Genomic DNA, 27,505 nt, shown 5'->3' with positions numbered 1-27,505 from the left:
TAGTGGCTGAGCTGGAAATTAATAGGGGTTCTGGTCCCTCTAAAATAGAATTTTTTTTATTTAAATATTTTATTATGTAAATTTGGTCCGTGAACTCATCTTACAAGCTTGACATAATCTGACTTAAACCCATTCAAATTTTAAACCGATGATAACAAGTATAATAACCTCCAAAATAGTTTTTTTTACCACTAAGAATAATCATCCCATCATCGGTTCCCTTCCACAAATCAACCATGAGGTTTAATTGTCATTCCCTCTTTAAAACAAATCCCTTAACTAATAACACATTTGTACTTTAAATCTTTCTAAATTGAAGCCCAAAGCAGAGTAGTCATTTTCAACTCCCCCTGCTTTAATTTCCATATACGTCTTTGTACCGAATTATTTGATTGATAATTACCTCATTAGTCCCTCAACTATGTCCACCATAGACACTCAATTTCTGCATATTATTTCGGACTTCACCAAACATCTCAAAATTTACTATTCATGCATCGAATCTGTACCATTACAGTCAACGGACTTTGACGATACACTAAAACGCTATGTTTTCACAAAGATTTGTTTACATAACAATTCAATTACAGCCAAGTTTATGTAAAATTATCTGTGCACCATGCTGTGGACGAAGAGTTGCCCTGCTGTAAGGAGAGTGAGCATAGGAAGGGGAAAGCTCGAACCAGAAGCGTTGGAGAATCATAGCCATCGCCATTTTGGCTTCCATCATAGCAAAATTTTGGCCAACACAGATCCTAGGACCCCATCCGAATGGCAGAAACGTGACTTGACTCTTTGTCGCTTTGGAAACCCCTTCCGCGAACCGCTCTGGCTTAAATTCCCGTGCGTCGACACCCCAAAGATCCTTGTCATGGTGGATCTGCAGGATCGGAACCGAAACTTCTGTTCCTACTGGTAACAACAAATTCCCCAGTTTTATTTCTTTTGGAACGGAACGTCCTAGCTCAACCACCGGTGGGTACAGCCTTAGAACCTCGTACAATATCATTGTTACCTGTATAATTAGCGAAAAAAGAAACCAAGTTTTTGAGTTGTCGACCTCATTGATTGGACCTTCAAAAGACATGCTAGGGACTTACAACTTTGAGACGATTAAGGCCATCAGCATCAGGTTTACTGTCACCCAAAACATGCAAAACCTCCTCTCTTGCTTTACTTTGCCAATCGGGATACCTTGCTAATAAAACCATAGTCCACACCAGTAAGACCGAAGTGGTCTCTTGGCCAGCAAAGTAAAAAAGCTTGCATTCCTCAATCACATCCTCAATGCTCATCCCCATATTCTTTGCTTCCATTTCTCTGATATTGGATTCCACAAGTATGTCCAACAAGTCCTCATTGCTCTCTTCCCCTGCTTTAATTGCCTTCTCCCTTCTCTTTATCATTTCCCTAAGCGACTCTTTTATGTCTCTGTGTTTCATCTTCATCTCCCTGTTTGTCTTTGTTGGCAAAAACCTTCAAGAAAACAAACATGAATTTAGCCAATTCCAACATTTGTAACCTTTTTCAAGTAACTTAAGTTGATGGTTACCTCCATCCTGGAATGTAAACAGTTTGTATTAATTTGATTGTGAGAACGAGTTGGTCCTCTAGTAATTGGAAAATTCGTTTGCCTTCTTCGAAGCTGCTTCCAAAAGCAGATCGGGAAATCACATCTCTTGTCAAATCTACGAGATAAGGCCACACATCTAACTCACTGTATCCTTCTGTACACACCATCTTCTCCCATTTGCTTAACATGTCACTACAACTTTGATAAAATGCTGGCAACATATTCTGCATCCAATTATTTCTAAATCAGAAAAGCATAGGTTTAAGTATGATGTTTTCTGTAAAGTCTGATTACCCATCACTATTCTATACCTTCAACTTATCTTGATGAAATGCAGGGTTTATGATTTTTCTACGCCTGCTCCATCGGTCTCCTTCGAGGTTAACAAGGCCGCTTACAAGCAAATTAAGCAGTGGATTGGTACGTACCTTCTGGAAGTCATTAAATTTGTTAAGTATTTCTCTTATTTTTTCGGGGTCCGTAATGTTCACCCTTGGTCTTGGACCAAACCACGTAAATGAATTCTTTCCTGCATTTCCTCCCAATAAATTCCATACATAAATAACAAAGAATTATCATAAATTGCAGATTAAATAAAAAAAACATACCATACTGGTTAGCAGTTTGATGTTGAAAAGGAACAACATAAGGCCCAATATCATCACTAAGAGGCATAGGTTTCGCTCTTGTTTGTCTGCTCATAGTGAAGAGCTCTTTTATGTCACCAGAAAGGAACCTGTAAGGATTCCCTGCAAAGCCCTGTTGTCTCAAGCACCTTTCGAGCCTTTTTGGGGCCAGCCATACCCAGTTTAAAGTTCTCCATCCCCATATCATTAATAACCCAACAACAAGCAATGAAACCAAATCTCTAATTACAAGGTAAACTTCCATGTCTTTTTTAGTATGAGAGAACTGTGTCTTCAAATTAAGGTGTTTGTGGAAAGCTGAAGCTCAAGTTTACTCAGCTCTATCTCTTTTATAAGCACCATTCTAAAGGACAGATTCTGGTAAGAATAAAATTGAATCATTGATATTACTATTAACCAATTTATTTGTTTTTTTTTAGAAATAATAGTAAGTTGACTATCAATGAACTTAACCAGAGGAAGTTTGAAGATATATTTTTAGGCAGTTCTGGAATACAGTAAAAATAAAAATCTGAATCGATGATAAATACAGGCGATGAGAGTCTAGTTTGTGGTGTCGAAGCATGAGGCGTGGTGACCTCACCTTTTTTTCTCTATGATGATAAATAGCTAAAAATATTTTTTTTAAAAGTTAAAAATTTAATTTTTAGTAAGTTTGATGTTGGTGCTAATAAATATAATTAATAACAACATTGCTAATGAAAAATAGTTTAAATGTTAATTTAAATATAAAATATAATGAGGAAAATAATAAGTTTGAATTAACCATTTATAAATATAAATAAATTGAAGTAAAATTTGAATTTTATATTTTTAGTTATAAATTTTAAGCGACATAAATTATATTAATACCATACAATGACTCAACTATAATAAAAAATCACCAACGTCCAAAGAATTGGAGCTTAAGAAAGTAAAATTTAATCTTATTATCATTCACCAACAAAACAATGACAAAAACATTTGTTGCAAATTATCATAAAATAAAATAAAAGGGGGGGAACATATACATATTATTTGGGAACCTATACATCTCTCAGTCAAAAGAGGTGTGCTTTATCACCCACCAACTTTAATTGTTGCACTTAGAATAATTGTAATTGTAGCAAGAAGGGCCTGCACAAGCACCATCACCAACATCGTTAAAACATGGCTGTTTTAAAGCTTAACTAAAATTTTCCTTTTCCTAATGGTGTTTAACAGTAGGGGCGGCAATCGAGTAAGACAGGATAGCTGTTCTTTTTTCTTTTTTTTGGCTTGCCATCAATTGACTCGATTGCCATAGAAAGGACAAAGAATACAAGGGATATCTACGTCAGATAATGACTTAAAGTAGAGGGAAGAAAAAAAAAACAGAAGCGAGATTGATGGAAGGGAAAAGTTCTTAGAAAGGACAAAGAATACAAGGGATGTTCCAACTAGACTTTGTGGACAGTATCTAAGCAGGGTTTATAACCATTGAGTGATTCCGAATATTAACAAAAAAATGTGTAATCTTGATAAGGAAATTATAAATTGACACTTCAATAGTACATATCGTAACCCAATTGAACACGATTTCTAAACATGAAACATATAGACAAGACATCGACCCGATTGTGCATGTAGTAGATAACATATGCAAGCACTGGCCTTGGTTTTCTATCATTCTTACAAAATCAAAATTTTCAATTTTTTTTTAACATTTTAAACTTTTTTTAACAATCCAATCTTTGTAGTTTAACTTATATTTGCATTGAAGCTAAAGCATGGAACAAATACATAAGATATATATATATAATGGTTAAGTTGATGATCCATACAAGGCAGGAAGGATGGCTTTCATAAAATTGGAAAAGAAAAAATACTGATAGAAAAGATACTCACGGCAATTGTGCAAGCAATATATCCTGCTTTCTCTCTGTCGTCTATCCTTGCACAGAGTAAAACAAAGAATCCAATATACCAGGGAAGGCCCCCAATGAAGAAACCAATGATGAACCTTCAAAGCAGCATACTTATTAAACAAGAAAGTTCAAAATTCATAAAAATATATTAATGGAAGCTGCGAGTACAGAAAATAACGACCAATATAATAATAAAATATCATGCAAACTTGTAGAAAATCATGCATGGGAAAGTAGTATACATCCAAAACAATTTCCGTACTTTGGGGTTGTACCAGTCTTTACTTAACAATACCGTCATGGAAATGGGAACTTTAAGGTGACATGAAGACATAAACATTTCACCTGTGTATTACACGAGGCTGCTAAGTAGAATGGCACTAAATCCCAGCCATTTCACGTATGAATGTGAAAGTGGTATAGTTTAACAAGTAGCAACGTGAAATACCATCTAAGTATGACAGCCAGCTCAACAATCTAATTATGATATAAAGTAAACCCAATATGAACTCACAGGTTTCTTATAACATTTCATCCAATATGATTGGATATCTCCATCGAAATAGTGCATTATATTAACTTCCATTTGTCCAAACTGTAAACCACAAAACTCCCTCTTTTTCTTTTAAAGAAATGGAAATTAGAGATAAAGGAAAATGATTTGCTTAAGTTAAAGCATAATGACATATACATCAAGTTGCTACTTGTTTTACTTCATATGTAAAAAACTCTTTAAAAACAAAGAAAACTATGTACACTTACAAGAACCATCCGAATCCAATGCCACAGCACGGTAGCTTATCTCTTACAGGTGTTCCTTCAGCAACATCATAACCTTGACATCAAAGATATCACGGAAGAAACCTCAACATGAATTAAAAATTTTGATCAACATAATGCAGGCTTTGTTAAATTGGTTGAACATTCATTTTAACTCATGTAACATTGTTTCGATACAATTATATACAAGAAACCAAACTTGACACAATATACCACTCTTACACTGTTCTAGTTATTCAGATCCATGAAGCACACCATTCTAACTCTTCACATAAATTTTAGAAACCTAAGGTTTTCTTCAAGTTGGAGGTTACCGGATTGTCAAAACACCATGATTAACCCCTGACACTTTTACATATTTTATATATTTGGTTTATGAATTAATGACATATCGTATATATAAATGCTTTTAGTTCTCATCTTCCTTTGAAACCGACTTCCATTCTTCTTAAACCATTAAAATATATATATATCTGCTATAATAGAAAGAACTTTGAATCTTCCCACACTTTAAAAAATTCTTCAATACATTAGACAACCAAATCCAAATAATATTGCTAATGTATCTCTATGCATTTACTTATCTTCTTTCTCTGCTAAAAAACTCCTAATATTGAAACACCTTTTCTTCTAAAACATTAAAAAACTTGTATCTTTCATCTAAAAAATATCATTAACCATCCATCTAACAAAAACCCAAATCTCAAAATCCTTCATTTCGATAAGCTAATAAAAAGAGAAGAAGGTTTTTTCATATTTGTAGAATACCCGGCACGGTCTGGTAGGCTTGGGGGTAATACTGAGGAGGAGCGATAGAGGCAGGTGGAGGAAACCCAATAGTTGGCCCATGGTGCTGGTGCTGGTGCTGGTGCTGGTGCGGATGCGGGTTGTGGTGGTGGGGACGTGGAGGACGTGGAGGAGGGTAGTTGGCAACTCCTTGGAATGTTCCATATTGGTTATGCTGCAATTTATCTACAGCTACACCTCTGTTTCTATCTTCATTACTCATTTCTCCTCCCAGGGAGATTCTAGATTGGGAAATGGGATCTGGTTATAGTGATCAACTATAGAAAATTGAGCGTTAGGATCGGGTTCAGGAAGCTGCCTACTGCCTATCATACCCAGTTTGGCAATTTTAACTTATTATTACATATTAATTTGGGCTATAAATGACACATCTTGTGAATCTAAATTATTCCTTATTCGCTTCGGTGAATCGATCTAAATTATTCCTTATTCGCTTCGGTGAATCGAGTCAGTTTAAGTTAATGATTCTAATATAATATTTATTTTGAAAAAAGAATTCACGAGTTAATTTTTAATGAAATTTTTTAATATTAATTTGAATTCAAATTATAACATTGAAATTCAAATCAAAGTTAATCCAACAAGTTTGTACAATTCGTTATATATCTTGAAATCAAATTCAAATAATAGCTTATACCTACTAATAAGTTCTACTTGATCGAATTCAGAAATGTAAAGGATATGGCTGAATATGGTTGGTCCAATAATAAAGGATATATGATATATCATGGTGTTGTCTTGTTTAGATAGTTCGGTAACTTAGGAGGGTATGTATGAAGAACACAAGTTGATGCAGATAGAAGGACGACAATATTACATGATTACAATATGATATAGTATATATAATTTATGGATTCCTTGCAATCACGTGGCTTCTCTAGCCATTTTATTTAGCATATCCAGTGATATTAAGATCCAGAATTATAATACAACTAAAATCTGTGCACACTTATGGATGATCCAGCAAAGCCTCAGTTGGCTTTAGGTTCCAAATCTTGCAACCCACAAACCATATTTGCTGGCACTGCAACATCAATCATCTTAGGATATGCCAAGTTAAGATCTGTTGCACCAACAAAAACAGAGGAGAAATTAGAACCGGCAACCCGAAAAAACCCGAGGATGCTTTTTTTTTTTAATAATCTTTATAGACTGGATATATTGAGCATCAACTTACTTTCCATGATGTTTCTGAAAGTCTCCTGCAAAAAGGGTATTCAACAAATAATATAATCAGACATATTGATGGGACAAATTGAAACTAGTATTCAATGACCATAATAAAGAGTAATCTTCAACCAAATGCGTGAAGGTATTGAGATGTCATGCTTTTTCATGATTTCCTGTTTTACCATGGCGATGTTCATTGGAATAGTCCCGTCCAAGAGAATCAAACCAATGCTCAGCAAGAAATGTTCAATGCATATGTAATTTTAATTACAGAAGTTATATGCAGCTTATACAAGTTAGATCATAAAAGACTTCATGGACAAAAGGAAACCCTTTCTTATCACTGAAATGAAAACAGGCATTCTATTGTCAAAAGTAGCAAGCCATTTTCCAAAGAAAAATGAAGATGGATGGTTCCAGAAAGAATACCTCATCCTTTGTCAAGCGTGGATTATATAGCATTTCCTCTCCCACAGTGGTTACCTATAATCAATGAGGTTTATAAAATCAAGCAATCATTTATATATGTAAGAAATGATAGGAATAAAGTTTTATATCTTACTGAGAATCCTTTGTAGTCATGAGCTGGATATAGCAATGTCTCTTTCAGTAATGTAAAAATCTGGATCCATGAAACAAATAAGTCCATAATTTTTATTCAAAATTTGACAATTAATAAAATTTTGAGAACTCAAAGAATGGGACCATAAAAAGTCCCCTGTCCTTACCTGTGAATGCACTGACTTGTAGAGTTGCTGTGAACTTCCACCCTGCAAAATGCGTTAATCAGTGCTAGTCAATGGCTACTGAATGTGGGAGCATTAGAGAAAATTATCTTAAAAACTTAAAGTATAACAAAAATCCTGGAAGACAAAGAAATATCCATGACAATGACATCCAGATGGAAAGAAATTGCCAGCATATAAGACCAGCATTTATGTACTCACGACTGAAAATCCGTTGCAAAAAGTATAGCCCTGATAGTTCAAACTTTTACTTCAAGGATGATTTAATTACTGATTAGTTTACCATGAGGCATGTGAATGACAAACACTTTATGTGCAACCACAGTAACAAGGTAAGCACCGATAAGTAGAAGACTACACAAATAGGTAACCAAGAGTTAGACACCTACGCATCGGTCCTATTGTTTGAAATACAAATAGGGCATGCAAATTAAATGCAAAAACAATCAATTATTGGTTCAAGAATCCCTTCCTGGGACAAATATCAGTGGATAAATATACATTCCTAATCCAAACATCACATGGGGACATACAAAAATTTTAAAATGCATAAGAAAAGCCAAGATTGGTTTACATGCTTAACATTTTAATTTAGACTGCTTCTTTAGTATTAATGACATTAATATTAATTCGTTCCATTTTTTTTGCGATTAGCTGCAATAACATTTTCAAGACATTATACCTGAAAATCTGTCCTCCCACATCCCCTTATCAACAGAGCATCTCCTGTGAAAGCCATCCTTGGCTGAGGTTGATCAGGTCCATCTCCCGTGACATAGGTAACACAACCCATTGTATGACCAGGAGTAGCACGAACCTGCAATTATTACCATATTGTAGAAGATAGTACTGCAGAAGACCTAATGGTCATCATTCAATAATGCCCGTTAAACCACATTGGAAGTTAGGGTGTAATCAAAACAACAAACCAAATTACCAATTAAATAACAAAACCATTAGAATGCTGGTCATGGTTACCTACACAGTATACTCACATCTCTAACTCTATTTTCTTTTTCATCTTTTAGAATTCATAACGAGCTTTTCTTCAAAAAAAAAGAAAAAAAACAAAGAATTCATAATGAGCCAGCAATACGTAAACCACCGCAACATCATAGCTATATTCTCCCGAATTGTTTAAAAAGATCCATACAACGAAACTGACAGAACAAGTAGTTTTGCGTACACGGGCCTACCTCAAGAAAGAGATCCCCAAAAGAGATCTTGTCACCAGGTTCAACAAAAACATCAGCCTTGGAACCACTGGCCTTTGAAATAACGGATTTGACACCAGGCACCTTGCCCTAAAAGGAACAATCACATTCATATACATCAATCTAAGAGCCAATAACATCCCCTGAATGATTAGAACCTGAATTATCCAGTTCAACAGTCTCAAGTCTTAAGTAACAAAATTGACTGATAGTAGACTTTATTTCTCTAATAACCCCAAAAATATAGAGAACAGGGTAGAGTAAAAGTGAGAAAGGGAAAACCTTGATGAGGCCAGTTCCAGTAACATGATCAGCATGTACATGAGTGTTCATAGCATAAATAAGCTTCAACCCCAATTCTTTAACCAAATTTAAATCTCTATCAACAGTCCTGTCTACAGGGTCAATCAACTGCACACACCCATTTTCACCATATATCAAATACTAATAAATAAAAAAAACCCAAAAGCAAACAAAACCCAGATTTTATTTTCATTAAGAAAAAAAAACACTTACAAGCGCTGGTTTATCAGGGTGGGAACAATCAGCAAGGAGGTAAGTATAAGTAGATGATTCTTTCTCGAACAACTGACGAAACAATAGCTTTGGAGGCGATTGAGATAACGTAGTAAAAGACGCCATTTGTGATGATTGTAGAGCAAAAGAGACGGTTTGCTTTGGAGAGAAACTGAAACAAAACGAAGAAGGAGAAGAATGGGTTATAATGAAAGGAGAAAATCGAGTAGCTGATCTTATGAAAGTACCCACGTTAAGCAGCATTGTCAATTCCGCTGAATGGGGTGGTTTGGGTTTGAGACTAATTTTAAAAATATAAAATGAGATCGAGGAAACGATCAAATCAAAGCTTTAATAAGCAAAATCTAGAAGATATCTTTCTAAGTGTTCATTTTTAATGTTATCCTTTGTTTGGTTTGCTGGTTTGGTGACTGGTGAGTGTATTGTCATTCTCTCGGCCGTTTGTCTATAAACATCACTCTCGCTATCTGCTCTTTCGCGGTTTGTTGAAGAAAAACGGTGGGCTCGTATCAGGCCCATGAACCGGTTTGGTTGAATTTAAATTCGGTTTATTTTATATTTAAAATTTAATAATATTTATATATAGTTATTTAAAACGGATTAATTAAAATTTAAAACCCCCACTAAGGAGACATATTTTTTATTATATTAATTATTTTAAATATTTTTTATAGGAAAATATTTTTGATCATATACTATAACATGTCATGTTGGTGGATTTTTAATAATTAACTAAATAATTCCTTTTATAACTATCAAAACTTTAAGATTTTTATTTTGAAATAACACACTTAAAATAATTATGTGACGGGATATATTTTTATTTGTTAGTTAATTGTTCATAGACCAAACTATTCGATTCAATCGATTCAATTTAAAATTAAAAAGTTAAACTAATTGTTTTTAACCTTTTTAAACTCGAGTAAATAAAATTTTTGTTCTTACAATGGAAATTTTGTGTTAAGTGAGCGAAGGAGATAGATTGGTGGAGTGTGATGCTCTTCAAGACTTATATGGGAAGGATCTCAGGGAAATGGTACATCATTGTTCAGTTTCACATTGTTTTTGATGGATTGGTGGATGGATTTGTTTATTAACACTTTAAATATTTAATGATAAAGGACTGGCATTTCTTTTTTGATTCCTCGTTGGTTAACCTTTTACTTGAGGAATTGGATAAACATAATTTGATGTTGAAAAGTAATGCTTATGGATTGGTGATGTTGAATATAAAAAAGACTGTACCCTGTAGCACAAAAGGTTTTTTTTTTTTGTTAATTATTAGAAGTTGGAGGTGCTCAAATATATTTCCGGATGTTCCAATAGTTTCTTGATATAATTTCAGTGAATTACTATAAAACAAATAAAACCCACTTCCACAAACATAAAATGTTACCCACAGAGAGGAGAGCTTCCAAGAGTTTGGGCATTGGGAAGTTGATCGGCAAAAGGTTCTCATTTTGACAAGGCCGACGGGAACCTGAAGGCTTTTTACCTACTATGACAAGGTCGTTTCACATGCTTGGGAAGAGACATTACAATCTTCTCTAGGAACTCATTATGGGGCACAGATGGGAGGAAAACCAATGTGTTCCTTGCCCATCACCAAATGGATTACTCGGTTGGAGCCGGAATTGTCAACCAAAGGAGTTAACCATTTCATCAACCAGTACAATGAAGAGCAAGGGATGAAGGAGAAAGATTGTGGGGTACTTTTACCGCACAGGGAAGCATTCACATAAACGAGTAGATACCGAACAGAAAAGGAACTCTGTAGTGTTCAAAGTAGTGGGGAAAACTCAATTTGAAATCAATGCCTGTAAAAGTAAGATGACAAAGTTTAATGTTATAAAAAAGTATAATAAAATATATTACCTTCAAAACAAAGCATAAATATAAAGCACCCACAGTAATCTGCGTCTCCATTTGTGATTTCTGTTATAATGTGAAAGATTAGGGAAGCTACTGCTGAGAGCTGCTAAAACCTAGAAAACGATCAACAATTTTGGCAACAGAACCGGCCAAGCTGTCTGCAGCTTCTTGGGTGGAGGCTTCTGCATAAACACGAATGACATCCTCTGTACCTGATGGTCGTATGAAACACCGGCCTTTAGGGTACTTCGCTGCATTTTGTATGAGTTTTCAGAAATAGTTAATATACACGAAGCCTCGAAAGAGATTTAAGAGAAAAATATTCCCCCATAAAATAAGCCTAAGCATAAGCACCAAAACATGCATTGAGAAGAGATCAATGACAAAAATGTTACCAGTTTCAGCATCAATGGCTTCTTGAATGCCAGGGGGACTAATAGCTACAGTTTCGGCATTTGCTGTTGCAACGGCTGTTCTGTCTACAACTTTGACCTAGCACAAGCAATGGAAACATTAAATAGTTTGAGCATTGCTAATGTAAGACTACACAATAGCAGAGTTTACAAGAAAAACATTATAAAGAGGATGCAGCATGCGGAAATCAGTTGTATCAAAGATTTCCCCTTTTTTCTCATTCTCATGTAGTAAATCTAATATTATTAAGCTAATGTTGCATGCTTATACTAGCCAAACTCTAGTAGTTTTGGTTAGAAGCCCTCAAACTCAGCCTCTCTATTGAGGACGATATGAATCCTTTTCAATTTCAACAGACGTGAAGCATACTTTCTCCTTCATATAGAAAATCAAACGGTCCATCTCTTCAACGAGTTTTAAGATGTCTTAGGTGTAACGTACAAAAGAAAAGGTCTTAGTCAAAATATGGAAAACTAGCAAGAAAAGGTAGATATGATCCCTTCTATAGATGAGAAAGACTACCCTTGTTTCTTTTCCAAGAGTGATAAAGAAAACTGACCTTAAGTTGTCGACTAGGTAAATCCTGGTAAAGTTCATTCCATTTATGTATGGACCAACCCTTATGTTGCAAAATAACCTCAACCAAAAGCAAGCAACTCAAAGCATCTCCAACAGCTTGGTTGATCAATTTACTGACAGAGAGTAGTCTTAGAGCAGCTTTCTGTTGTTCGGATCCTGAGAAAAAAATGACAATAATACTCGATAAACTATAATAGATAATTCTTCTATAGAAAAGGACTTTATTCATAAATTACCTTCAGACGCCAAACCTAGTTCATTGTTCCTGGCCTCTAACCAAGACAACCAGGATTCAGAGAACAAGATAGTGCCATGACCATTGGCTTCGAAATAGATTCCAATATCAAACTGAGCAGCTTTCTCATGCAAGTGTTTTACCCCTGTAGGAGTAAAAATGACTTCCAAACCCGATTCTTTGAGATAATCAGTGGATGCTCCATTAGCATAAGCTGTCTGTATAACACCAAGTCGAGCATGATAACTATTATCAAGTTTTTCAGTGCCCTCCTTGGTCAGAATACTTAGTTGCTCCTTGATGAACAATGCAAACAAGGATAATATTTTGTCCCCGTCAACAAGATCAATTTTTCTGCTACTGCTAGTTGGGAGAGAAAAATATACAAGGCGATCAGCATCACCATCCAAACTTGCACACCTGAGAAACAATAGTTAAGAGCACAACCAGATTTCAAAACATACACTAGAAACATTATCATGGTAAAAATGCTGTCAAATACCATCATGAATCAATTATCCAAACTAGTTGTTGTACTAGTTAATGAATGATCAAGTGTCTGGTTAGTAATCACTTCCTGAAGCATTGCTAACTAGACAGTTACCAAACCATCGAAAAATTGTTAATTATACACACTAGTTACAAAAAGAAAAGAATATCACAAATTTGTTACATGTTTAATGTGCCTTTAACCTTTGATCAACAATTCAGTGAGATGCAAGAATAATTAGCTTATAAACAGTTGATAACAGTAATTTACTCCCAAATCTGAAGAGATAGCACACCTTAATCCAACATCATTGGAACAAAATCCACGTGGAACAACCTTCTCTTTCTGTACATAATCGGCACCAACCCCATCATTCAATAGACCCCCACCTTTACCAGTATTACGAACCTCGATAACTAAACTGGTTAACATACTTTTCAAAACTTCAAGTTTCTCTCCACCCACACCATCAGCCCCATCAACCACAACTGTGTTATCCATCTTGCTGCTTTTGGTTTCATTTGGGATCAAATCTACCAAGCACCTAAACAATAGTACATTACTGTAAGTAGTATAATTTCAAGCTAAAAAATGGCTACAAAAAACCCTGAAGCTTCAACTAACCTGAAGGAGCTTGAAATCTGTTCAAAATAGGCAGGTTCTGTCGCTTTCATGCCTTTATTCCTAGCACGAACCATCCAATGCAGCTGTGGGGTTGTTAAAATTCCTAAATCAAGAGCAATAGCTCCAAGAATTGAACTTATTCCCTAAAAAATGGACAGATATTAGCAAATGATAGATGCATTTAACATCACAATGAAAATTATCAAAGTTTCAGCAATCCCCTGTTGATTGAAAAAAGTGTACCTGCTTTGCAGCTTCAAGGAGGGATTCTCCGCTAGGCCGGGTGTCTCTTCCTAACAATATCTCTGCAGATTGCACTCCATCTAATGGAATTTTTTCCTTCTCTACAAATTCTGTTATGAGCTGTTGTATGAACAAACAATTGATAAGTATAATATGCATTTCTAGTCACATTTAACATAGAATTTAAATCCGCTCTTCAAACTCACCATCCCTTTCCTAAAAATCCCTCTCCATTTATATCAAATACACAACAACACTAAAATTTAGCATACTTTTTGAGCTTAAACAAAACTATTACACCTTCAGTTCACTACTGCTCATCAAACAAACATAAACTATAGTATCAAAACAATTGTTGCTTTCTCAACTGACCTTGTCTCAGTGTTAAGGTGACGATCCTAAAACCATTAGGTCTCAACTGTAAGTCTCACCTTACACAAACTACTCTAACTTCATATTGGAATTTTTTTTCAACTACTAGTGGGCTCTTTAGACTATATTAGTTGGCTTACTTTTTCTGTTAATTATATGCATAATACATTGTATTCTCATCAAGGGGAAAGAAAGCTATTGTTTCTTATACTACACCTTAACATTAATCATCAAGAAAATTTGGAAATATATTTAAAAATGCATCAGTTCCCATCATCTTTCAGCAACAATTTCACTGAATTACCATAAAGCAAATAAAACGCGCATCCAAAAACATAAAGAAGAGGCTACTCACTGAGAGGAAGGCTTCAGGAGTTTGGGCACTGGCAAGTTGATCAGCAAAAGGTTCCCATTCTTGAGTGAGCATTCCACCACTTGGATCAACAATTTTGACTCCATTGTCAGTAACTTTATTGTGTGAAGCTGTGATCATCAATCCAACAACTGATTGGGTTTTGAGTGATCTTAAAGCAGCCAATATCCCAACTCTGTGAACTGTTGATTTAAGGATCGATGCATCTGCCCTGAACCCTGCTGTCCCATATGATAGCTTCACTCCTATAAAAAACCAAAAAAGTAATATAAAAAAGTTAATTGTTTTTGTTAGCAACAAAATTGAAAAGAAGTATCTTTTGGTTTTTGAAGGAAAGGAAAGACCTTGAGGAGGAAAGAAGAGTGAGGATGAGTGGAGAAGAAGTAAGCGTTGTTCCTCTTTCATGGTGTCAATGTATCAAACTCCTGGGGTTGATCAAATTTATACCAGAAAAACAAAATTAATTCACCATTAAGTTGAAGTGTATATGAGAGCAAGCAATCAAATCTTTAAGGGAAAAAGAAAAAACAATGAACTCTTTTATTTACCAGGAGAAGAAACCCAGAAATTTTTAACTTTTTTTCAGCTCATAACATTTAAACCGAAAAACGATAGCAAACAATATTCAACAAGAATTTCAAATTTTAAATTAAAAAGCAGAGTACTCACCTGGTTCACTGAGGAGACGCTGAGTTTCCTGTTTAGATCAAAGATTAAGAAGAAAGAATTAAGCAATAAACATTTAGAAAATTCACGCAAACAAACTAACAAGACTGAAACTAATTTGCAGAAGTTTTGGATTCATTAAAACCCAAACCAATTCAGTCACCAAATCAAACTCCAGAAACCCAGAAAGAAGAAGACACAAAATTAAACCAAAAAAAATATCTTCTAAGAAGAAACCGAAAAGGATCAAAGTGAGATCGAAAGGGACCTGAATGTTTTTTTCGAACGAGACTACTAGTATATATATATATATATTTTTTTATATTTATACATAAACATTATGTTAAGTAATTTCCTTTTAATATTATTTTTAACGCATTAAATAATTTCCTTTTTATTTTACTTTTTCTCGCGTGGTGGGCATAGTACTAATATATACACAAAAGATTCTTATTTTCTTTTTCTCTCAATTTCTAAATCCCAAAAACCCTCTTCTTCTTTTTTCTTGCAATCGATCTCGCCAATGGCCAACAGTAATCTCCCTCGAAGAATCATAAAGGTTCCTTTTTCGGTCTCACTCTGATCCTTCTCGGTTTCTTCATGAGAAGCCTCATAATTTTTGTGTTCTTTTTTCTGGGTTTCTAGAGTTTGATCTGGTAGCTGAATTGTTTTGGGTTTTAATGAATCAAAAGCTTCAGCAAATTATTTTAAGTGTTCTTAGTTTGTTTCTGTGAATTTTGTAAATGTTTCATGCTTAATTTTTGTTTCTTAATCTTTGATCTAAACAGGAAACTCAGCGTCTCCTCAGTGAACCAGGTAAATGCTGTGCTCTCTTTTTTTCTTGTTGAATTTTCTGGGTTTCTTTTCCTGGTAAATAAAAGAGTTTATTGTTTTTTTTCCCCTTAAATACAGCGCCTGGAATTAATGCCTCACCATCAGAGGATAATATGCGATATTTTAATGTGATGATCCTTGGTCCAACACAATCTCCATATGAAGGTAGTTGATTTTCTTTTTAATCTGATGGTTGCTGATACTTTTCATTGTGTTAGAGCTGTAAAATTTTAGAAGCTATTGTATAATAGTTCGGTCTCAGCTGATTTAATACATAAAGATTGACACCATAGCCAATTTTTAGTCATTAAAATAACCTCCATATGCTTAAAGTTTGCTTCTTTTTTTCTTTTCTTTTGAGAAAATGATTATGCAGCGTTTATATTACTTCATTTCCATCTTTTAAAGATAAAGAAAGGGACCCGTGTTTTCTGTGTTGAAATTTAAGGCCAATTAGCATGCTTTGTAATATCTCATCACCTTTTTATCATTTTCCATTATGTATGGAATTATGATGAATTTTCTTGTTTGGGTTATTTGTTTAGGAGGGGTTTTCAAGTTGGAACTATTTTTGCCCGAAGAATATCCCATGGCGGCTCCCAAGGTAATCAACATTGACTTATTCTTCAAGTATGACCTTCATGTTTTTTGCATATGTTGGGATATGCTCGATTGATGTTCCTTTGATATACAATATTGATCGACTCCATCTGAAAATGTTATATATTGGATTTTAATTTGAATTAGGGATGCACTAGTTTGCATGTAGAGAACGTTGTTTTATCGGTTCCAGTAGTTTCAGGTTCAACAGAATTTCTCTTTTACTTTATTGTTATGGCAAATATGTATGATTCTCCTTTCAACATGGTGAAGTTTTGGTTCTATATCATTATTTGCTTTTAATGACATTTGAGAGGAAAATATTAATTGGAAATGAACATTTAATAGTATGTTATATGCTCTGGCTTTTCAAACTGCTTGTTCTTACGTTTACTAGTATGGTGATTGACTTGTTTGTTTCTCAGAATTTTTTCATCTTCCATTAGTTTTGCCCTTTTTGGTATGTTCTGTATTTTTATCCACCTGAACAAATTTGGTATAACAGGTCCGGTTTCTTACAAAGATATATCATCCTAACATCGATAAGGTCAGCTCTACCTGTTCCTTCTTTTGTCCTTGCTTTATGGTGTTAAAGATGTATTTTGTTGGCTTCTAAGGATTGAGCTTTCTTGCAGCTTGGAAGAATATGCCTCGATATTCTTAAAGACAAATGGAGTCCGGCTCTCCAGATTCGAACTGTACTTTTGAGGTATTATAAGTTTTTGTGCAACATAACCCTATTTATGTAGCTTCGGTTCTGCATGAAAGACTTCACTGCTTTTTCGTATGTACATATTAATACTTGGAAAGAGGTTTCATTAATGTCTGGGTTGAAGATATTATTTAAGTTATTGCGGTATCTTGATCAAGTTTTAAGTTAATACTGAAATTATTATCGTTATTGCTAGCATTCAAGCACTCTTGAGTGCTCCTAATCCTGATGATCCACTCTCGGAAAACATTGCTAAGCACTGGAAAACAAACGAGGCCGAAGCCGTCGAGACAGGTGAAACCCTGTGGTTGCAATCTTAGATGACTACTAGAATCAAAGATGATATGCCATGCTTCTTACTATTGATGTTCTTGGTTTCCTTAACTATTTGCAGCTAAGGAATGGACCCGTTTGTATGCGAACGGTGCATAATACGATTGGTGGAAATGTTAGCTCTCTTGAAATAACATTTTTATGCAACATAATGCGGAAATTCAGAAGAATTAATGTTTGAAGGAGTCTGATAGTAGCAAAGCTTCCGGTTGCAACCTGTTATAAATCATTTCGGTTTCGAGCTGGGAGGCAAGTACTGTCTCATCTCTGAGCTTGTAAGATAATATATACATTGTTCTCCAAAACTCTGAAACGCTCAAACTAAGGGATTATTCTCAAATGTAGCAAAATGTTTAAACGACTTAATTAAATCTAATTGTTATTTCATTAAATTTTGATGACTAAAGTAGGTGATTAATTTTATTTTAATTTATCTCGTTGGAATATTCGGAAACCTCTGTGTTAGAGACAATATTTGGCAAGTTTTACCAACTTTTATTTTAATTTATCTTGTATTTTGGATGTAAAAATATGCAGTCATCCTTGCTTAAAATCAAAATCAGTTATTAACGCCCAATTTTGACATATGATTGACAATTAAATTATGAATTTTAAATTAAAAATAAATAAATAAAATAACTTGAATAGAAGTTTTAAAAACCATCAAGTTGTACAAACTGTTTTCATTTTGGAACTCTACAAAGATGATGTGCTGTATATAACAAATATGAGAAATCAAACAAAGGAGATTTTTACAGGGAACACGTATAAATGTATTATGTATTGCTTATCCATCTAAAACTCTATATTGCTGGACCAACCCACTGTTCTTCAAAACTCTTTCAAAGTCTTCTATTATGGATGCACATACAAACACTGAACCTAAACTTTGGTATCTGTTTGAGGAGTGTCTTCTACCTTTTTCCCACTCTCCGAAGGATTTGGTTTCAAGGGTGGTTCATTCGTTCCATTACTGAGCTTAATGGGATTGTTCACATCTTCGTCATCTATGTTGCTCGTTCCATTACCGAGCTTAATGGGATTGTTCACATCTTCGTCATCTATGCTGTTGTGTCCTTCAACGCTTGTTTTCTCTACTTGTTCCTTAACATTTGTTTCAGGGTTCAACTGGTAGTTTGAATCTGTCAAAATGACATGCTCCTGAGTATCGTCGTTGCCGATGGAGCTGGGCATGTGATTCGAAAGAATTGGTATTCCCTTGACTCCGGGGGATGACGAAGATTCATCATCATCGGAGGAGTCGTCAGATTCTATTGGAAACTCTTGTTCTTCCACAGATGATAGATTGCGTGATTTTTTCGACCCTTTACGAGAAAGAACATGTTTTATGCTACGAGCAGATTTCTCGGCATGTTTTAGAATACTCTTCGCCATGTCTTTCATCTTTCCAGGGCTTTCTGCTCCAGGACTCGAGCTTCCTTCGTTTGAGACCTTATCAGCCGAAAGATTGTCATCGACTACAAACTTCACCAAAATCTCCTTGTCATTAACTGCTCTGAGGTTTTCATGTGGAGATGGAACTTCTCCGAGGTTGCCTGAGTGACCCTCGTTCTTGGGACTCCTATGAAATACAGAACCGATCTTCCGTAAACCCTGCTTAACTCTGTTGACTCGATTCTTAGGATTATGGTTTTCCTCGGCGCTGCTGTCATCACTTTTAGAGGATCCAGATGCAGCTGAGATGCTGCTGCCAAATGAACTATTGGGCACTTTATGAACCTGTGTCTCAAGGCTTCTACCCTTCCCTTTCCTAGGTTCCCAAGTTTGTGACATTTCACTTCCGGGGTGGTGGACCCATATCCCAGTTTCTTCTTGTCCTTCAACATCTATCGGTTCTAAATGATCCGGCAGGGTTGGAGATTTCTTTGAAGACGTAGGCGAGAATAAACCATTATTCACATCTATATTTGCAAATGAGTTTTGTATATCTTCCTTGTTTAAGGCTTCCTCGTCAAAAGCATCAACTGCAGCAGCATCACTTACCTGCGTAAACTGTCCACACATCCTTTTTAAGTTTCTCGGCACATTTTAACTCATAATCATAATTTGCACGCAAGGTTACAATTTAAAACTTTCCAAGTTTATTGTGGATCATAGAATAAATTACCTTAGCGTTCTCTTCGAGAACAGTTATTGCGAGATGCAGTCTTCCCATTTTAATATTTTGAAGAGGCAACCACATGTCATGTCTCTGGCCACCCCGAAGTTCAGTAATATTTACCGAGCACTTACCGTAAACACAGCAAATCAGTACACCATTTGAGAGTCTTAAACAAGTCATAAGGAATTTGAAAAACAAATAGTGGTGTCATATATCACGGATCAAAAACATCTAAAAGGGCACTATTTCTAAGATGAGCTAATGCATATTGGAAAGGGTTGTCAACATAGTGCACAAACTGCAAATGCAGTGGCGCTCAAAAAGAAAAATAGGCATAAACGAAAAGAAATTTTGTTTGAAGGATTCAAACATGATCATGCAATATGGTTATTTTAGAGATTCAGAGACAAACCCAAGGCTATCATCATATAAATGGTCTTTGTCACGAACTTCAATAATCAGTACGTTAGGTGCCTCCCAGGAGCAGACGGGAATCATAAATTCCTCGTGCCATTTCGGAGACAGTTTTCTTGTGCGTCTTAGTCCTGAATCTATACGGGCCAAGTGTCCCTTTCACATATGGATCAGCCAATCCTGAAAATTTTATATCCAATCAATGACCATAAAACCATGCATTTTACATGATGGAAAAAGTAAGATAATGGATTTAAAACTGACCATTTAAATCTGAAGGTTTCATGTCAGATCCTTCAATAACTTCAACCTTGGCATGAGCAATAGGTTGCTTCTCATCGACAGAAAACCAGTTTTCTGTCGGACAGAACCAACAAAAAGGTGAATGAGAAAAATTGAATCGTGGAAACAGCTGAACTGGTAATGAGTTAATGACCCGAAACGAGCTATAAGTAAAATATAAGAGCAACAAAATACTGGAAAATAATGAAAAAATCACCTGGAATGGGTGAAGCAAACTTCTCAACATCCACAACCAGCATATTGGGCTGCAAAATAAACAAATATTTGGAGCTAAAGTTCGATAGAGAAGCAAGTTGCCAGTAACTTAAACCTGTAAGTGCATTCTAAAACTACGATATGCATTTGTGGAATATAAGATGGAATTTATGCCATGGTATGGCAAACAGAGTTAAGGAAAACTAACCTCAACAAGTGTCTGCTCAAATGCTATCGAGAGAAGCTTGTCCTACGCAAGCAAAAGAGGATACACAATAAGATTGAGAGGAAGGAAAAGAAGATAAAATATAAGTTGAATATTTATTTCAGGAAAAAGAGTTATTACAAGCCATCCAGCAATCCCTGGAAGTTCCGTAACATCAAGTCCGTGAGTAAAGACAGGTTTCACAGTCATCTGGAAATATGGAGGCTCAGCAAAGCATACTCGCAGACGACCAATGAAAGGCCACTTCCGGATAAACTTCACCCCAACCAAAACCTGAAACACGGAGTAAATGCCAGTTAATTACAGTAAGTCAATAAAGTTGAGAATTTGCAGGGGGCAGGATGGGGCCCGAACTATGCGATGCCATGCAAATTCCTCCGATTAACAACTGCTTAGGACTGACTATAAACTCTTTTAATGTGCAAATTGAATATAGCTAATACCATTCCATTTTTATTAATACCTTTCCTTCAACATGCATGCCTGTTACATGCAACTTTGCCCACATCCCAAATCCCAGTCTTTTCCGTAGTTTCACAGCAAGAATCGCACTCATGTCGAAAGCAGTGAGAAAATTCTTTCCCAACTCCAGTACCTGCAACGAGAAATTGAAAGTTCTATCATCCGCAAAATTGAAACAAGCAATCATAGCCAACAGAGAGGAGTTAGGGAGAAGGTATACCAAGTGGTCATCATCAGAGCATTCACGAAGAACTCTCACCTCCGTGATCAAAGGTGGATTTCTTCCCAAATATAAATGCTGAACCACAACTTTCTTCTGCAGGTATAGCAGCATTTCAGTCAAACACACCCAAAATGGATCAAAAAATAATCATCTGATGGTCATTGAAAGTAACTTCATAGGAGCTAATGCAAGTCTTGAAAAAGTACAAATTGTTCATAATTCTTGCACTAAATTGAACATTTTACTAAGGCAGAATCTTTATGTACTAATTTTCCAGAGATAGCAAATAAAACAGTAGTACTAAGAGAAGCAAAATTCATACAGCAGTCCAAGGTTTGTACTTAGCCAAGAACCAAGGTATGATGGGAAGCAGAATCTTCTGTGATGCAATCTGTTCCATACAAATAGGCCATATTTTTTCAACAGCATGGTTTAGCCACCGAACAGATTCGGAATCCGAAAGTACCTAATGAAAAAGGCCAACAAAGCATTAAAGGTACAGACTTTACAAGATCAGAATTCAAAATTAAGATTCTAAAACTTCAATCTGCCTATATATACTACACAAAGAGAATAAAACAACATAAAAAGCTGCAAAGCATATGCTTTTTCTTGTTTTCATAAAAAGGTTGATTCTAAACATTTCTCTCAAACATCCAAAAGACTAAAATTGACCGCAAAAAAAGTAACCATTTGAACCAAATAAAGAAAGCTAAAACATCCATTAAAGAAGAAAAAAGATCTGGTACAGTAGAACACAAGAAAAACTATAAGTATCAGAATTAAAATTACCCAGAAGGAAAAATACATCCAAAATGATTGATAAATAATACAACAACAATCAGCATAAATCAATATTTTTTATTAACTTAAAAGTAAAGCACAAAAAAAAAGAATTTGGAGAATCACCCTTCTCCTAAATTGTTGCCGTTTTTCCTCGAACTCCAATTTCTTCCTCAATCTCGCCACATACCTTTCATGAACCTTTGATGAACAAAGAAATAAAAGGAATTTTTGTAACAAAGCAATGAAAAAAGTTCAATCCAAGTTCAAAAATAAAGAAAAAAAGATTCATTTTTATTCTCAGAAGAAGATGAATGAATTACCAAATAGAGGTAGATGAGAGACACGAAATAGGCAACTGGATGGCAAAGATTGAATTGAGAAAGCGTCCAAAGCAGGAACAAAACTAATCCAACATGAAGCATTATTGAAATCTCCATCAAACCCATTTCTAAAACTATTAAAAGAGAAGAAAAAAACCCCCACTTCAACAAAAATCACAACTTTTCACTCCTTTTCTCCATAACCCAAAATCACTATCGTTAAGGAATTAAAAAAGGAACTTTCATAGAGATTTTCTTCAAAAAAAAAAAGAAAGAAAAAAGAATCTGAACCAAAGACTTGAATTTCAAAAGGGTCTGCTATGTCTGAAATGAATGCGTAAATCTTGAATGACAGTTAGATTACACTAAGCAAAACTTTCTTCGTATATACAATTGATCAGAGTTGTTTTTCTTTTTAATTTAATTAAATATTAAGTAATTATATTTAATTAAAAAAATCGTTTTGAGTATGGTGATGGAGTTTGACTGATTTCCTTATAGGAAAACGCTACCGTGTTACCGAAGCAAACTAAACTAACTGCATTTTTGGTTGGGAAATGTAAAAAGTATTTGGGGAAACGTAATCTTTTATTTTTATTTTACTTTTGTGGGATAAAATGTTGGGAGCTAATATTTTATTTTTTTTACTTTAGAATAATTAAATATTTGCAAATTTTGGAATCAATATTTTAACTTAATAGTTGATTTCTCGATTGATTTTAGTATTGTTATCAATATAGGAAGATATAAGTTCAAGTGCGTTAATTAATGTCAGTTGAAATTTATATGTAAATTGAATAATTTTATTTTTTTAAAATTATTTGGAAAAGAAAATAAGTGAGGTTGGATTATCAAAATATAAAAAAAAAGATAAATTTACGTTGTAATACATTTAATTTGAGCATTGTAAGAAATTATTGACCATTTTAGCTACAAATAAATTTTCAGTTCCACTTTCATTTATGTATAAGACGACTCTTCAACTATATCTAGTGAAGGCTAAGACTCTAGAGTACTTATTCTTAATGGGATGTCATTAACTATATTACAATTTACAATTAAAAATATTTAATAAGTATAACTTTTTTGAGTGGTTGTTCATAATTTTATGTGTTGAAATATTACACTTTTTAAATAAAAAATAAAACAATAAATATATAAACACATAAAAATTATTTACACAGTAAATACACCAATTATTGTTGTGATTCATTACATCAAAGTCATATTATTCTTGCCATATTTGATTAAGTCGTCATGAACAAGAGACAAGACACGAATAGTTGTAGGAAACTATAAATACATATCTCCAAACCAAGAATTTGTTTAGTCAATGCATCTGTAACTCTGTTACCTTCCTTGTTAATATGTTGAACCTTAATTTTCCATTGTTTATGAATCAACATTTTCACATCACGAGCCATTACAAATTGAGATGTATTAGACATAAGTTTCTCTATTAGTTGAATTTCCTTCAAATTGTCCATTTCAAAAATTCACTCTATATAACCTAATTTTCAATACAAATATAGTCTGTATATTTGTTACTATTAAATCTTCAAATAGAAAATTATTATTATTATTATTATTATTATTATAAGAAGATAAAATTACCAACATAATCACAACTCCTATGGTGTACACAAATACTTGTACCACTCAACATAACAATGTGTAACACCTACAATATTCTAACAAAATTCAACATAGCACTTAATTGGTGACATCAGTCGTGCTTCATAAATTTATATTAGTAATTTCATGCTATATACCTTATTTATACCCAAATTAAGTAATTCTGTCAGTCACTATAATACAGTGATAGATTGAAATGATTTTTTTATTGAAAGTGAATAAAAGTTTGCAAGATATAAGGTTAAGACACATAAAAGGATAAAGATAAGCTTAAAGGCAGAATTTAAATAGAGTATATGGAATATGTGAGCTCATACCTTAAAATGCATATTTTTGAATTTTTTTAATAAAAATATTATCAGATTTTGGGTTGTCTAAGTACATAACGACACGAAGATTAACCATTTTTACTCGTTTCTAATTAATACTAGATTTGTTAGTAGTACTTATGGTCTTAAATCTTAACTTTTAAGACATTTAAGGTATGTTTGATTCAATAGAATACCTTATTGCAAGTGTATTCTATTTTGGATCTTTACAGGAAAATTAGTTGATTTCCATTTCGGATCTATATAAAAAAATTAATTAAATTTTATTTCATTTTCTCTCCACCGATTATTAATTCGGTGCTTTAAGTAATCTACTTTACCCTCATCAATGTTGAGAGCATTTTTAAGGTATGACTAAAAAGATTAGTGAAGGTATAATTGGTTGGAATTGGATTAGGTATTTTTGTTGTTTTGACTAAGAATTGGTAAATTCTTAATATAATAAAATAACACATTCATAAGACATACTTTTACTTGAAAATAAAAAATTATATTTTACACACCAATGATACACGGTTTTGTGACTATTTTTTCAAGTGGATGCCATTGTGTTATTGTAATGTCCCTTTTTCGACGACTTCTCGTCATTTGGACTGGCAGCTTTGATGGTTGGATGCCACGTTTCTATCACGTGTAGGTTACGCGTTGCTACATTTGTTACGTATGGATAAGATTTGGGGACATTTATTAAATATCGGAGGCTTGTGGGATCCGTATCTTCTGACGTCAACATGGGGATCCACGTGGAATGACTTCAACATCTCCTCCTGTCATTGGTTTTGTTGATGTAACAGAATCAGTTGCACTGGATATTTTCTCTCAGGGGAACATAAAGTCGGAAAATGACTGTCGGCTCCCTTTAATTATGTCGGCCCCCATAATCATCAATTTTATTTTTCTTTTTCTAAAGAGTAATATGTATTTTCAATTTGGATACAATTTAAAAAAAATTATAAGAGAATATAATAATGTTTTTTAAAGTGTAACAAAAATATAAAAGTAATAATTAACATGACGGATTAGAAGAATTTGTTCTCACATGGGGATCACGTTGGGGAAGTTGACATTCTTGTATTTTGTTGTATCTAACTCTTCCTTAAACATCATGTGCAAACATGCCATTATTTCTTTCGTGTTTAATTAAGCTTGGGTGATGATGGAAAAAAAAACAAGTTTGAGTGAAAATGATGTTGTATTTTTAATTTACAATATTTATGGATCAAACTGTTAACTAAGTTTGTTTTTATATTAAAATCATAAATAATATTTGAATCTATAATTAAATCAATGATTGAACCAATAATTTGGGAATAAAAAACGTGTATTTGTTGCTAATTAAACTATATTTTTTTTTCAATGTTTTAAGATATTTTTAGAAACAGAGATTCGAGTATATATATATAAAAAGAACCATAAAATATTGATCAAACCCATACTTTTTTTTTCCTTTTTGACTTTTATTAGGAGCTCCACCAAATAAAAAATTATGGTGGAAGAAATAATTGCTATCAAAATTTCTGAATTTAAGAATATGTTTCACTGTAAAGTTGATCAAGTGGAGTAGAAGATTTCATCGTTTCTTACTTTATATTTCAACTCTTTCATTTTTTATCTCAAATTTACAATGGAGAAAAATATAGCTAATAAATCCGGAAAATTAAATAAAATTTAATTAATTTCAAAAACTATAAACTATAATAAAAAATATTTTACTCCTAAAATACTATAAAAATTAAATTAAAATAATTCTAAACATGAGAATTATCAACTCTTTCAAGTTGTGATCGAAGAAATTAAGTTTTGTGCATTTCTTTGTATGATGTAGTTACGTTGACCTTTAATTCCAGATTTGAGACTTTGGATATCTCTTTGGTGGGTTTTGGTTGGGTCGTTATTTAATATTTTGATTAGATCTTGTATCTATTATTTTTTAACCGTTCTTTAAAATGGTGTTAAGAACTTTGCGTCATACAAATTAAAGTGAAGATTAATTGTCTTCTTATTTTTAAGTAGCTTAGAGTCATCAATCACTTAATATTAAGATTGAAATATTTAATTTACAAAATTACATCTCATTATATCTTTAAATTGATTGATTATCAAATTTACAAATTTGAAATCAAACAATCAATCCGCTTAGTTGCTTTGATATATTAGATTTGATTGTACAGTCTTCTTATACCGATTTATGATTATGTACAAATAACTTGTTTTATGAAGAATTAAATAGGCACTTTTTTTAACAAGTCGCCTTTTCAAAAAAAAAAAACATTGAAACATTTAAATTAATAGAAGTCAAATATCTAAAATTAATTAAAAATTAAAACATACAAAGTAATATTTTTTATGGATTATTAATTAATCAATAAGCGAGACTGAAAATTTTTCATATATCCTATTTTTTTAAATACAACTTAAAATATATATCAAACTTTCAAATCTATTTATGAAATTAAAAATTTTACCATCAGCAATACCAAATAATCATTCATTTTGTCATAAATTACAATCATAAATGATCTAAAAGAAAATTTAAACATTATATGAAGATGGTGTTTGTAAACGATGAATTATGTCATAACTTTTTATTACAATTTTACATAAATAAACTTACGTACCGACAAGCAAACTAAACCATACAGTCTTAACATGTTTGAATGGACAAAATTAAGGAAAAATTAAAATATTAAGTTTTTAAGTGAAAAGAAAAATTTTGATTTTGCCTCTCACAAAAAAGTATGATGGCTAAACCCTATTTATAAACCATATTGACACAAATATTT

The 27,505-nt window shown here is 33.5% G+C and overlaps 5 protein-coding genes and 1 pseudogene across 10 annotated transcripts; 1 reads left to right on the top strand and 5 right to left on the bottom strand.

Annotated features, from left to right (window-relative positions):
- Window positions 1-463: 463 nt before the first annotated feature.
- On the bottom strand, window positions 464-2,801 carry LOC107955611 (cytochrome P450 72A15). 2 transcript variants are annotated; one of them, XM_016891407.2, is made up of 5 exons: window positions 2,182-2,801; window positions 1,885-2,102; window positions 1,553-1,797; window positions 1,101-1,476; window positions 464-1,015 (listed from the first exon to the last, which is right to left on the bottom strand). In XM_016891407.2, the coding sequence occupies exons 1-5, from the start codon at window positions 2,462-2,464 to the stop codon at window positions 581-583; spliced, it is 1,557 nt and encodes a 518-aa protein (XP_016746896.2). In that variant the 5' UTR covers window positions 2,465-2,801; the 3' UTR covers window positions 464-580. The 2 variants fall into 2 exon arrangements, with proteins under 2 accessions (XP_016746896.2, XP_016746897.2); XM_016891408.2 differs by having other exon boundaries at window positions 2,002-2,102; window positions 2,182-2,791.
- A 324-nt stretch (window positions 2,802-3,125) lies between these two features.
- Window positions 3,126-6,023, bottom strand: LOC107955613 (60S ribosomal protein L18a-like protein). Its single transcript, XM_016891410.2, has 4 exons — window positions 5,655-6,023; window positions 4,869-4,941; window positions 4,087-4,201; window positions 3,126-3,336 (listed from the first exon to the last, which is right to left on the bottom strand). Exons 1-4 carry the CDS (start codon window positions 5,893-5,895, stop codon window positions 3,280-3,282), a joined length of 486 nt encoding a protein of 161 aa, XP_016746899.1. The 5' UTR covers window positions 5,896-6,023; the 3' UTR covers window positions 3,126-3,279.
- A 524-nt stretch (window positions 6,024-6,547) lies between these two features.
- Window positions 6,548-9,826, bottom strand: LOC107955608 (persulfide dioxygenase ETHE1 homolog, mitochondrial). Of its 4 annotated transcripts, XM_016891405.2 has the most exons (10): window positions 9,592-9,826; window positions 9,340-9,511; window positions 9,106-9,234; window positions 8,806-8,913; window positions 8,292-8,426; window positions 7,592-7,633; window positions 7,426-7,485; window positions 7,293-7,346; window positions 6,871-6,895; window positions 6,548-6,756 (listed from the first exon to the last, which is right to left on the bottom strand). In XM_016891405.2, the coding sequence occupies exons 2-10, from the start codon at window positions 9,463-9,465 to the stop codon at window positions 6,665-6,667; spliced, it is 771 nt and encodes a 256-aa protein (XP_016746894.2). In that variant the 5' UTR covers window positions 9,466-9,511; window positions 9,592-9,826; the 3' UTR covers window positions 6,548-6,664. The 4 variants fall into 4 exon arrangements, with proteins under 4 accessions (XP_016746894.2, XP_016746893.2, XP_040942749.1 ...); XM_016891404.2 differs by having other exon boundaries at window positions 9,340-9,815; XM_041086815.1 differs by lacking the exon at window positions 6,871-6,895 and having other exon boundaries at window positions 9,340-9,811.
- An 849-nt stretch (window positions 9,827-10,675) lies between these two features.
- LOC107955606 (phosphoacetylglucosamine mutase) lies at window positions 10,676-15,556 on the bottom strand. 2 transcript variants are annotated; one of them, XM_016891402.2, is made up of 12 exons: window positions 15,497-15,556; window positions 15,232-15,259; window positions 14,907-14,987; window positions 14,545-14,807; window positions 13,818-13,937; window positions 13,575-13,717; window positions 13,246-13,494; window positions 12,462-12,880; window positions 12,206-12,381; window positions 11,628-11,724; window positions 11,269-11,483; window positions 10,676-11,177 (listed from the first exon to the last, which is right to left on the bottom strand). In XM_016891402.2, exons 3-11 carry the CDS (start codon window positions 14,965-14,967, stop codon window positions 11,323-11,325), a joined length of 1,689 nt encoding a protein of 562 aa, XP_016746891.1. In that variant the 5' UTR covers window positions 14,968-14,987; window positions 15,232-15,259; window positions 15,497-15,556; the 3' UTR covers window positions 10,676-11,177; window positions 11,269-11,322. The 2 variants fall into 2 exon arrangements, with proteins under 2 accessions (XP_016746891.1, XP_016746890.1); XM_016891401.2 differs by having other exon boundaries at window positions 15,232-15,519.
- A 4-nt stretch (window positions 15,557-15,560) lies between these two features.
- On the top strand, window positions 15,561-18,099 carry LOC107955607 (ubiquitin-conjugating enzyme E2 36). Its single transcript, XM_016891403.2, has 8 exons — window positions 15,561-15,787; window positions 16,017-16,044; window positions 16,141-16,227; window positions 16,608-16,666; window positions 17,168-17,209; window positions 17,298-17,371; window positions 17,571-17,668; window positions 17,769-18,099. Exons 1-8 carry the CDS (start codon window positions 15,752-15,754, stop codon window positions 17,804-17,806), a joined length of 462 nt encoding a protein of 153 aa, XP_016746892.1. The 5' UTR covers window positions 15,561-15,751; the 3' UTR covers window positions 17,807-18,099.
- Window positions 18,100-18,330: 231 nt separating this feature from the next.
- Window positions 18,331-23,163, bottom strand: LOC107955605 (C2 domain-containing protein At1g53590-like; annotated as a pseudogene).
- Window positions 23,164-27,505: the final 4,342 nt, after the last annotated feature.

Source organism: Gossypium hirsutum, chromosome D01, assembly GCF_007990345.1.
Source record: "Gossypium hirsutum isolate 1008001.06 chromosome D01, Gossypium_hirsutum_v2.1, whole genome shotgun sequence".
Taxonomy (NCBI): Eukaryota; Viridiplantae; Streptophyta; class Magnoliopsida; order Malvales; family Malvaceae; genus Gossypium; species Gossypium hirsutum.
Note: the sequence above shows the minus strand (reverse complement) of the source record. Positions and strands in the feature narration are given on the sequence as shown.